Here is a 12484-nt window from a genome sequence, read left to right as displayed (position 1 = left end):
TTTTCACTTTTTCAAACCAAAAGGTTTTACAATCAGAACCTCAGATGATATAGAGCCACATTTTGAAGCTCCAAAGTGCATTTCACAGAATATGTTACAATTAATTGCAGAAAAATTAAAGGGGGGAAATGGAAAAGGTAAACCATTGAACTCATTTACCTGCAGCTCAACAGACGGTTCGTCCGATTTTTCGACACCATTTGTGTGCGCTTGATACCTTTCAACAACATCCTTTGTACTTCACAACACAAAAGGAATAAACAACCAATTGGCATTTTCACAAGTTTAAGTTAGTAGACATAGAAGATCAAATTGACACATGTGACGAAGCATACATGTTTTATGGTTTGCCAACACAAATGTTTATTTTCTTTTGTATAGACTATTGTATGTTATGCTTCCTTTTTAAAAAAAACACTATTTCAGCTGACGTTGGTTAGGATGGTTGGCCAGGACAGTGAGCTGAGCCCACCCACCTTGCACCCAAGTTCGAACCCCCCTCCCCATAAATTAGATTAATTTAGACTAATTTAGACTATCGTTTCTATTAAAATAAAATCACTATTTCAAGAAGAGACCAATTTTAAGGAGTATTTCAATAAAATTACTAAAATTCTCTACCTTCTCTCACTGACAAAACTTCAGCGCTAAGCCATAAAGCATGGCACGACATCTTGCTTTTGATTGAATTCCTTAATATCTATTTTATAGAATTATTATATATAAGACCAAGCAGCTGAAATATTTTAGAACACAAGGCAAACCGACCTGAGACCATATCAAGTCAAATAATAAGAAGTGGGCCTCATTGCAATATGCTTTGAATCTTGTTAGTGGAAGTGGCTAAGGTTCTTAAGAATGTTAGTATATACAATTTGCTATGATTAAGAATAGACAACATATGCTATATGTTGTGTTATCATGGCCTTGCTAACCAAGCCCTTAGAGTTTCAAAAATAAAAATATGAATAAAACTTTTTTTTTTTTGAGAACTTTTCCTATTGAGAGGGGCGATAGCATACGAAACTCACACACACTACACGAATGCTAGGACTCGAACCCAAAACCTTGCATGAGGGAGTAAATGGTAGACTCTAACCAATTAAGATACTCTTGGATATGTACTTGAGGCCAATGCTCCGACCTGATCCAATTATACTACCAATAGGGGTCACAAATTAAATGCAACAAAAGGGTTAACATGATAACAATGGGAAAATTATCAAGAAGACCACAAAACAGACTTTGAAAAAACAATATTTCCATATTCATAGAAATAGTGGGAAAATTGTCAAAAAGACAACAAAATGAGGACCCCAACCACAAGTGGGAACGACAAGTGGATGGGCTATATAGGTTTACTTTTGTTTTTCTTTAAACATGGACTACAACAGGTTTAAAAAAAATATCTTTAAAAAGCTACCTAGGCTGGACTACAGCCCAGGATATCCTTGTAGGTAATTTCGCCCTGGTCTCTTCCATTTTGTAATTTTTAACTGAGACCTCCATTTGTATCAAATCATTTTTTATTATCAAAACAGGCCATTAGTATGTGTTTGCCACTTATAGTTTTGCTTCCCTTGTCTTTTAATAATTTTCTTCTTAATTTGCATTTGCATTTTCAAATTGTAGTTCGAGATATGTGTGCCTCCTTTTAATCTCTTTCCTTCATTAGACGCATGTCTAATGGTGACGTAGGAGACAATCTTGAGGCAACCCAATATAATACTCCCACTCTCTCATCCTAACAAAAGAAATCAAAATAAAAACATCTAAATAACGGAATTCATAACCACACCATAGAAAACTTAAAAAACCATCGACATATAGAGAGTACCTTTTTATGCAGTGTATTTTGTGTTAAAGAAGACCACCTTAGTGAGGTGATATTTCTAGTTTTTTTTTTTTTTTTTAAAAAACATTTTTTAATACAAATGATCAGTGCTGAATATGTGCAATTATATTTCGTTAACTGAAAGGAAGCGTGACCATATTTAAATTCTTATTCCATAGTTAACATTTCATTCTCACCCTCCTCCCTCTTTTTCCTTCCTCTCATGCATGCATTCATGGCAAAAACATGTTATGATCATGGCTCCACCACCCATTGCCCTACTTGGGGAGAACTACTTGAGAGCATGGAATCATATTCCTGCTGAAAGTCTTCAAGGCTTCTATGATGAATTCCCAAAGTCATCATCACATCACTTTATCCCTAGTAAGAAAACTACAAATCATATAATACTCGAATCATATAATACTCTCTTCACTATCTTTCATTTTATGTTGTCAGATTACGCAGATAGAATTGACTATCTACATTCTTGTTTGAGTGCATGATTTGATTGATGGTCTAACATACCGTGTTTCCCACCAGGAAACCATTAATTTTATCCATTTCCTAATAAAATACTATTTCTCAAACTGGGACACCTAATAAAATAATATTTCTCAAATTGGGACACCCACCTAGACGTTGTCTTAATTAAAAGTAGACTTCACTTTCCTGAAGTACATAGATAATGTAGTAAACGTTGAACTAGTTCCTTTGCAAAGAGTACAACAATATCTACCGCTCTCTCTCTCTCTCTCTCTCTCCTTTTTAGAAGCTTTTGGATTCTCCTTTTTTTCTTTCTTTGCATTCTAGACCAGAGTTCATATCAAACCATGGAATTTCAGGAAAGAAAAAATATTTCCATAAAGGCACCCTTCTCCTCCAAATATATTTTGACCCAAATGACTGAATCTTAGAATCTCTCTCTCCCTCTCTCACCCATACAGAGAGAAGACAAGTCATATTGGTTATTTTTTCAAGGAAGGAAAAGTCAAAAGAATTATAACGTATGTTGCTGGTACCTTGAGCTTGAATAATCAAAAAGCTTGCCAGTAGCAGAAAAGATGACTACTGCCACCTCAGATTCACACAGAACAGATAGCTCCTCAGCTTTCTTGAAGATCCCTCTCCTCCTCTTTGAGAAGGTCACCTGCCTTGCAGGCAAGTAGTCAATCTTCTTGATCTTGATCTTCTTCCTCATCGTCTTCACCATCCCCCCTTCAAAAAAATTCAAACCAACCACTTTTCACATTATTATGTTCATACACTAAAAAACTACACAACATTTCCTGGGTTTCTTGTAAATTTTAAACATTTAATGGCCCCCAGATCTAAGTGAAAAAAAAAAAACCCAGAAAAACCCACCAACCAAAATAGGTCACAAGTTCACAGCAACATGCCTAGAGTACCAAAGCACAAAGAAGAAGAAGAAGAAGAAGAAGAAGAAGAAGAGGAGGAGGAAAAAGAGGAAAAACCATTAATTAACTAATTAAAATTCTGGGTTTTCCTCTCTTTGTTTAATGTTTACCTTTTTGGGGGGTTTCAGGGTCTGAAGTTTTGGTGTTCTCAGAAAAACTAAGAGAATGGGAGAGAGAAATGGCTGCTTCTCCTGCTGGCTGACTGTTTAACGAAGGAAGGGATTAAAATGAATTTCAAACTGAATTTTTCCCTTTTAAGGACAAACAATTACATACCTTTTTCTATTATTCTCTGTTTTTTTTCATACTTCCGGTATCTTTTGGGAAAACTAGGTACGAAACCTGAGCAATTCGACGGTGACAGATGCACTTGAAGTTGATAAATGCGATCTCCACCGTTGATTTTGTATCGTGACAGTAGAAAATGTGGCATCTTACTTACTTTTGTGAATGGTTCTGTTGGAGTGGGTTTAATTCTTTTTTTTTTTTTGGTTTTTATTGGAGTGGGTTTAATTCTTAGTACTTGTCAGGCTGCGAAAGAAAAAAAGAAGGGAATTTCATTTTTATGTGGAGGAGGATGGCCTTTGAAACAGGTCCTGCGCTGTCTTGTCAGCTTACTTTGCTCGGGTTATGCACCATTCGAGTCGCAACACTTGGCTTTGTCTTTGCTCCTCCAGCCCACTCCTCTTTTTTGTATGAATTTAATCCACGCAGACAATGCGATTATATATGGGTGTTTTTTTCATGCGCAAATAAAGTTGACAGAATCGGGTCAGCCCTATCTTCAATAAACTAAGCCCAGGCCCTACTCAAAGGGCCAATGGGCCAAGCATATACAACCTTATAGGAAATTTCAAGATTTATTTGATAATTGAAATAATAAAACATAACTCTAGTCACAGGTAAAATTTGTTTAAATACTCCTAGAAACCTTAGGATTAATCAAGGAATTAAAATAAAAAAATAAAAAAGTTTCTAAAAATTGTAAAAACTTTAAAACTAGATTTCGAATTTCTAAACAATCTCGGGTGCCCGAAAAAGCCCATACAACATGGCTAAGAAATAAGCTTTACTCATGACGTCGTTCTATTCGAATCAACGAATCATGGGCCTGATTTTGAATTCGGAGCCCAAATATGCAGTTTGTTCGATTTATCCTTGCGCGTGAGTCTCTTCAACTCATTTTCGATTGTTTCCGTCATCTGTTCTACATCATTTCTTTTTTGTAGTCAATGAGTTGTCTTTTTCCCCACATTCTGGGCTAAATAAAAAACAAAATTGAACTCATTAAATTGGACAATTATTTCATATATAAGCTCTATGAGACATGCTCCAATTTACATTGATAACCCAAGCAAATACAAAGTCCACAAGAGTCTCCAAAGCAGGCTGCATTGATACAGAGTTCTAAAGACAATACAAGTCAAAGAGCAATATGTCAGGTTGCATAAAATACATAGGTTTAGATACAACACAAGTTACTTTCCCCTCAATATTTTTCAATCTTGTATCGAGTTAAGACACACACAATCACTGATATCTTACAATATCTCGATTTTCTTTATTTATCTTACACACAATCACAACCCTCCACTTTTTAACCAGAGAAATTATGGAAGCCTGAAATTCAGAGAAAATAAAAAGTGATAAGCAAATTTATTAAAAAGGTGAAGAGTAATTGAAATACCATGAATGCAACTGCCCATCAACATCAACATTTGTTGGTGAAGATATTTTAACTTGTATATGACTTTATGCAGGTTATGTTGTTTTAGTCTAGAGAGAGTGGAATACATTTCCTCCCTGTATGTTTTCAATAGCCCCTTTTGTGTTGAAATCCTGCAACCGAAAGTTTCTGTATTTTCGATAGAACAATGCGGGCAACTTAATTTTAATTTTAATTTTAATTTTATTTGAACCACCATAATACGCAATAATGCTCACGATAATTCTAATAAGCCATCTATTATTTTCAATAACAAAAATAAAAATAAAAATGTAAAATTTTGATGAACATATATGTGTGTGTGTATATATATATATAAAACATATAATTATCAAAATATAGCAAAGCAAAAGTAGCTAGCTCACCCCAGTTTGAGAGATAAAGTGACGTCGTCGGAGTCATCTTCAAGAGAGAGACTGGGAGCACTGTTGCAGGTGGTGGAGGTAGCAGATTCAGATGACATGCCTTCTTCTTCTCCTCCACCACCAATATTATTATTCAACCTCTCCGGCTCCATAAGCGCAGGTCCAATATTTCCTCTGGATAGCATCTGCTATGCAAAAAAAATACAAAGTTAAGAAAAAAATCACCCATTTTTTTCATTTAAAAACAAACAGAAAGAAGAATCCTGAAGAAATATGTACATGATTGTGGTAGTTGCTTGCCCTCTGCCTTAGCTGTTTGTTGGCTTCTACAAGCTCAGCTCTCTGAAATTAGATTCGGTGCATGGAAGAGAAAACCAGAGCCAAACTTGGTTATGATTATTGATGTTAATTTATATATTTTTTTTAAAATCCTGATTATTGTAAATAGTTGAAATTTGTTTCTCATTTACAGAGTACGTATTAATCGTCTAACCTTTCTTTTAAGTGCCATAATCTCACTCATAATCAGTTCGTCCTGAAAGGAATGGAACATTTGCAACGGTTTCGATCATTAAACCATTCAACGGTTTCAATCATTAGGGGCTCGTTTGCAAGTGATTCTGGATAGTTCAATAATCACTTTTATGGAGAATCACTGTTAGTGATTTTAAGTGTTTTTAAGAAGAAACACATAAGAGGTGCTTCTCCCCAGAATCACTTAAAATCACTAAAAGTGATTATATGGAGAAGCACATGGAATATGCTTTTTCCCAGATGTGATTCTAGCGCATCCAGAATCACTCTCAAATGAGCCCTAAACCACAACACTGAGTGATGCCTTCGCACCATGCTTAATAGAAAAGAAATTAGCTAGGGCAGACCTTAGTTTCAATCACCCGGCCAAGGCTTGCATCCACCAGTTGTTCTAACTTCTGCAACTCATCAAAATTCAGCTCTTCAAGATCCTCTCCTTTCATCTGCCTGTTGCAAGCCAGTCCAATTTCAGCAGATACATCAAACGATATAATACCAGCTAAACAGCCACATATATCTTACAAGTTCCTGAATGAAATAATTATTACCTCAGCTGGCGGCTCTTCTCCTCAAGTTCCTTGCTCAATCTGATGTGGTTTTCTTTCTCTGGCTAAAATGAGAAATGGAACCGTCATTTAGGTAATCTAATCTGTCTCTGTCACATGAAAAGCTTATAAACATCAGTCCAGAAAAGGAAACAACTTAAACATACGATTTCTTTATTTTGAAAATGGAATCAAATGAATTACGTAAACCATCATTTAGGTAAATCTAATCTGTCTGTCACTTGAAAAGCTTATAAAAAAATGGATTACAATTTTTCTATTTTGAAAATGGAATCAAATTAATTACTTAAACATACAAGAACATAAGCCAGTTTGTCACCAATAATTAAAAATTAAAAGAATTTACTATCTTCCTTGTGTATAATTAAAAAATAAAAACAAAACAGTTGGAACACAACTAACAGTAAGAGTAAACTATAAAAATCTGATTGACTGAGTTGATGTCTATGTTCCAATTTTTTCATTGGCTAATTCTTATGTAGAGACCAAATTAAGTCCCACTACAAATGGACTTGTCAAATCCACCTACATATATTTAGCCCAAGAGGACGACCTGCTGCATGCATATATACATACGTCTAAGGTTTGTTTAGTGCTTCTGGAAGGGCTAAAAGCGTAATTTTTTATAAAAGCAATCCAAAGTGCGTTTCTAGAAAGCACTTTTTTTTTTAATGAAAATTTCAACATCTTTATAATAAAAGCATTTTTGCTAGAACACTACCCAAAAAAAAAAAAATTGGCAACAGCCACCATTATTTGGTGACTAATGTTGGGGTGACTAAAATCACAAATGTCACCAAATAATGGTGACTATTGCCACTTTTTTTTTTTTTCTAGTGAAAGCACTTATGAGCAAACGTACTTTTTAAAGAAGTAGTCCCAAACGAGCCTTAGTGTAACGAACAAAATGGTGTTTTTGTCTTATGTTCAAACAATCAGAACCTTCATATATGCTATAGAAACGCATTTTGAAGGTCCAAAGTGCAGTTCACAGAATATGTTATAATTAATTGCACAACAATTTAAAGCGGGGAAATGGAAGGACAAAACTTTCCTCCTTATGTAAGGAGGAACTCTTCGCTTCTATTGTGGCTTAATCACAAAATGATATGTGTCCTCTCTTTTTTAATTAAGAGTGAAAGGAAAAAAAAAAGCAGTTTTGACAATTAAAAAATATAAGGTAAAAGGTGGAGTTCCTCCTTATAGATAAAGAGGGAAGTATTGTCCGAAATGGAAAAGGTAAACCATTAAACTCATTTACCTGCAACTCAATAGACGGTTCGTCAAATTTTTCAGCACCATTTATGTGCGCTTGGTATCTTTCAATAACATCCTTCATACTTCACAACACAAAAGGAAAACACAATCAATTGGCATGTTCACTAGTGTAAGTTAGTAGACATAGAAGATCAAATTAAAACATGTGACAAAACATACATGAGAAACCAAAAAAAGAAGGAAAATAATTAACTCCTTATGAAAAATTCTGGTTTACAAACACGGAGGCACACTTCTGTCTATTTTCTTTTGTATGGTATGCTTCCTTTTAAGAAGCACTATTTCAATAAGAAACCAATTTTAAGGAATATTCAGAGTTTTAATAATCTGTAATTTTTTTAATACTAAAATTCTCTACCTTCGCTCACTGAGAGCATTACAAAAAAAAATACATCAACAGTAACAGTGAAAAACAGAGGAACTAATTTACCCAAGGAAAAAAATAATCTGACCCCCATCATCAATCAAGATTTCATTCCATCATCACAAGTAAGATTTTTAAGATTTTGAAATCAAATGAACACGTTTATTTGAGATGTGGTCGTGTTGCAAGTAAAATCAGCCAAAAGGCCCAAAACTGATGCACAATGAGAACGTACGTTAAGCTATTTGCTGGCTGCATGCATGGCTGGCTGGCTGGCTGCATGGTTACGCAAATCAAAACGTCAAGTAAAATTCCTCTCGCATCAACTCTGGATCTCATTGCAATATGTTTTGAATCTTGTTATCTTTGGTTCGCCTCCTTTTTAGTCAGTGGATGGCTGAATCTATGTAGGCCATATATGCCAAACGTATTGGAAAAATATCCAGGGTCAAATGCATTTTGCACCCTTGTGATATGACGCCAGTAATACTAGAGATAACAAAAATAACTGTATCGTCACAAACTGTTACACCATTGGCCCCGTCAGTATGTCAAGCTAATCGCAATTCTTTTTAAGTGGCACTCTCTACGCCCAAATTTTTTGCCTACTTGAATACAAATTTGAAGCCACTTGAGCTATTCTCATCTCTCCTTATAGCAACTAAGTTAGAGTTAGATTATAAGTTAGGTTTAGACAAATAAAAGGAATTACTAGCGTAATAATTCGTAACTTTGTGATTGAAGTTACCAATACTTTTTCGATGTATCAAGTCCAACTTTGGCTACTCATTCTAATGGACATATTAAGACATGTTAGGAGAAAACCGATACTTCTAGAAGGCTAACCACTCATTCTTAAAACCAAACATTCTTAGGATCGAAGTGTGTCAAGTGGAGAAGGAGGAAAAGCCGTATGTTTATGGTTCTCGTATTGTGTAATTCTAACCTAGGGCGCAACAACAGTCAATAACATTCGTTATTCACTATTAAACAATGACGAGTTAAATGTACAAAATATTTTGTAAGTTCCGGAATCAATTAGGCCACACTGTCAAAGCCATATCCTAAGAAACAACCAAGTGACATAATGCCATGCCAATATCCTTACCGTTTAGTGCAATGGAAGAAGATAGCTACTACAAGACCCACTCGAGCAGGGACGAAACCCGACCTTAGTATTTCAAAAGTGACAAGTGGAAGGGCCTATAAGTAGTTGTTTAGTAAACTATTATATAGTTTGGCAACCGAACCTTGACAAAAGCAAACGTTGGGCGCTCTTGTAAGACTTGTAAGCCCTGAATGATTCAAGACAAGAATGTGTAAGATCAGTGAGCAATCCCTCATCCCTCAGGGAGAGGAAAATGAAGTGTCATATACGTGTGGCACTTGACATCCTATCAAGAGGTTTTTGGGTAAGATAGCATAAGTTTGATCTTATGAACAAAAATGTGAGGGCCTACGCCGAAATCGGCCAGTATATTGCTAGTGAAGCAGGGTCATGATAGAATGGTATTAGAGCTGGACCCCGACTGAAAGGGAACCAGCAAGGACGCTGAGCCCCAAGAGGGGTGGATTGTAAGACCTGTGATCCATGAAGGATGCAAGGCAAGAAGGGCAAGATCAGTGAGCAATCTCACATTCCTCGGGGATGGAAAATTGAAGTGCCATATATGCGTGGGCACTTGACTTCCTACCAAGATGTCTTGTGGGAAAAATAGCATAAGTTTGAGTACATGAACAAAAACGTGATTGCCCAAACCCAAAGCGGACAATATCTTGCTAGTGAAGTTGGGTCGTGACAACTCTCTAGTGGTTTTAGAGAAACATGCCCTTAAAAAAACCCTACAACCTAAATTTACATCCCGGACTATTTAGACGGATGCAATGGAAGTGGTGAAACCTACTAAAATGGGAAGAGGAATGATCTCCTAGGGGAAAAAAACTTAGTGGAAGTGGCTAAGGACGCTTGGCACGTTAATATATACAATTTGATGTGAGTAAGAATAGACAACATATGCTATATCTTGTGTTAAGATGTCCTCGCATATCAAGCCCTTAGAGTTTCAAACATACAAATATAAATATAACATCTCGAAACTTAACTACATAAGGAATCATTTGTTTTAGCATATCATAGTTTTTTCGATGACTTTCGGTACATTATATATTTCGAAAACTCAGTATAATAGAACCAAGTAGAGCAATACTTTTCCAAACGTTTTAATATTGCTCTACTTGGAACTTGGAGAAGTTTGAAAAAAAATTTAAAATAAAATCTAAGGCTAAAGAACAACACACTTATTCTTCTTTAGTTTTAATTGTATGTTGATTTCAGTAAAATCGTTTTTATAGTTTTTGTTTTTGTTTTTGTTTTTATAGTTTTTGTTTTTGCTCCAAAAAATAGAAAATAAAACAAGCAAACAAACTAATAGGTTCTGGAATCCTAGAAAATTAACTTTTAAATGAAATTTTCAATGGAATTTGATTAGAAATTTCATAATTACAAATGATTAGACCTCCACTTGTGTATCAAAAAGGCCATTAGTACGCGTGTTTTGTTTTCTTTGTCATCTAATTTTGTTCTTAATTTGCATTTTCAAATTGTACTTCGAGAAAAGTAAAATAAGACCACCTTAGAGGTGGTATTTCTAGTTTTTTTTTTTTTTAAACCAAAAAAAAAAAAAAACATAAATGATCAGCGCATCCTCCCTGTTTTTTTTTTCTTCCTCTCATCTCATGCATGCACATATAAATTATAATTATTTTTGTTGACCGAAAGCAAGCATGACCATATTTAAATTCTTATTCCACAGTTAACATTTCATTCTCACCCTCCTCCCTCTTTTTCCTTCCTCACATGCATGCATTCATGGCAAAAACATGTTATGGTAATAGCTCCACCACCCATTGCCCTACTTGAGAAAATGGGTGCATATTCCTGCTGAAAGTCTTCAAGGCTTTATGATGAATTCCCCAGTTATCATCATATCAACTTATTCCTAGTAAGAAAACTACAAATCATATAATTCAATGTTTGTAACCACATTTAGGTGAGGAGACAGAAAGGACGCCTTTTCAAACACGACCCCCCCTCTATCTTAAGTTTGAAGGAATATTATATATCATTTTATATGGTGTGACTATGAATCTAGTATAAAGTTTGCCGTTTGTGGGAATACTGTGTCTAACATTCTTATTTGAGTGTATAATTGAATTGATAATCTAACATACTGTGTCTAATATTTTTATTTAAGTGTATGATTGAATTGATAATCTATCGTACTGTGTCTCTCACAGGGAAACCATTAGTTTTAACTCCTTGGACGGGGACAAGGATATTTTTCACTGTATAAGCCCCACCTAATATGATGAGATTGAAGCAGCAAGGATGAAAACATGGAAAACTAATAAAATAATGTTTCATAGAAGTTGTCTTAATCAAAAGTAGACTTTACTTTCCTTAAGTATATGGTAGGTAGTAATCGTCGAACTAGTTCCTTTGAAATACAGTACAACTATCTAGCTCTCTCTCTCTCTCTCTCTCTCTCTCTCTCTCCCCCCTTTTTAGAAGCTTTCGGATTCTGCATTGTATTTTTCTTTACATGGATTTTCGACCAAAAAAACAAACCATGGAATTTCAGGAAAGAACCAATATTTCCATAAAGACACTCTTCTCCTCCACCCTTCTCTCCCTCTCTCACTTACACAGAGAGAAGTCAAGTCAGAGTACAGAGACATCATGATTCATGATCATACCTAACTGGTTATTTTTTTCAAGGAAGGAAAAGTCAAAGAAGTGTTGCTGGTACCTTGAGCTTGAATAATCAAAAAGCTTGCCAGTAGCAGAAAAGATGACAACTGCCACCTCCGATTCACACAGAACAGATAACTCTGCAGCTTTCTTTAAGATCCCTCTCCTCCTCTTTGAGAAGGTCACTTGCCTTGCAGGCAAGTTGTCAATCTTCTTGATCTTGATCTTCTCCCTCATCATTTTCATCGTCCCCTTCAAAAAAATTCAAACCAACCACTTTTCACATATATTATGTTCATACACTCAAAAACTGCACAATATTTTCTGGGTTTCTTGTAAATTTTAAAGATTTAATGGCCCCCAGATCTAAGGGAATAAAACCCAGAAAAACCCACCAACCAATATAGGTCACAAGTTCACAACATGCCTAGAGAATACCAGAGCACAAAGGAGAAGAAGAAGAAGAGAAAGAGGGAAAACCATTAATTAATTAACTAATTAAATTCTGGGTTTCCTCTCTTTGTTTAATGTTTACCTTTGTCGGGGAGTTTCAGGGTCTGAAGCCAGAAAATTTAAGAGAATGAGAGAGAGGAGAGAGAGAGAGAGTTGACTGCCGCTGCTGGTGGTGGCTGGCTGTTCAAGAAAGAG

The 12484-nt window shown here is 35.4% G+C and overlaps 2 protein-coding genes across 4 annotated transcripts in view; both read right to left on the bottom strand.

Annotated features, from left to right (window-relative positions):
• LOC18790353 (MADS-box protein SVP) overlaps window positions 1-3485 on the bottom strand; it is a 37531-nt gene extending 34046 nt beyond the window's left edge. Inside the window, exons 1-3 of one of the 2 annotated variants that reach the window (XM_020563585.1) lie at window positions 3363-3485; window positions 2857-3052; window positions 160-238 (exon numbers count right to left, since the gene is read on the bottom strand). In XM_020563585.1, the coding sequence (XP_020419174.1) occupies window positions 160-238; window positions 2857-3047 (270 nt within the window). In that variant the 5' untranslated portion in view covers window positions 3048-3052; window positions 3363-3485. The remainder of the gene's footprint in view (window positions 1-159; window positions 239-2856; window positions 3053-3362) is intronic. The other variant, XM_020563582.1, reaches the window with a different exon arrangement.
• LOC18792812 (MADS-box protein JOINTLESS) lies at window positions 4191-12484 on the bottom strand. Of its 2 annotated transcripts, none has more exons than XM_020563600.1 (9): window positions 12372-12484; window positions 11895-12088; window positions 7705-7783; window positions 6426-6487; window positions 6225-6324; window positions 5837-5878; window positions 5623-5685; window positions 5344-5528; window positions 4191-4513 (listed from the first exon to the last, which is right to left on the bottom strand). In XM_020563600.1, exons 2-9 carry the CDS (start codon window positions 12080-12082, stop codon window positions 4465-4467), a joined length of 768 nt encoding a protein of 255 aa, XP_020419189.1. In that variant the 5' UTR covers window positions 12083-12088; window positions 12372-12484; the 3' UTR covers window positions 4191-4464. The 2 variants fall into 2 exon arrangements, with proteins under 2 accessions (XP_020419189.1, XP_020419192.1); XM_020563603.1 differs by lacking the exon at window positions 4191-4513 and adding an exon at window positions 4563-4872 and having other exon boundaries at window positions 12372-12483.

Source organism: Prunus persica, chromosome G1 (assembly GCF_000346465.2).
Source record: "Prunus persica cultivar Lovell chromosome G1, Prunus_persica_NCBIv2, whole genome shotgun sequence".
Lineage (NCBI taxonomy): Eukaryota > Viridiplantae > Streptophyta > Magnoliopsida > Rosales > Rosaceae > Prunus > Prunus persica.
This window is presented reverse-complemented; position numbering and strand designations above follow the sequence as displayed.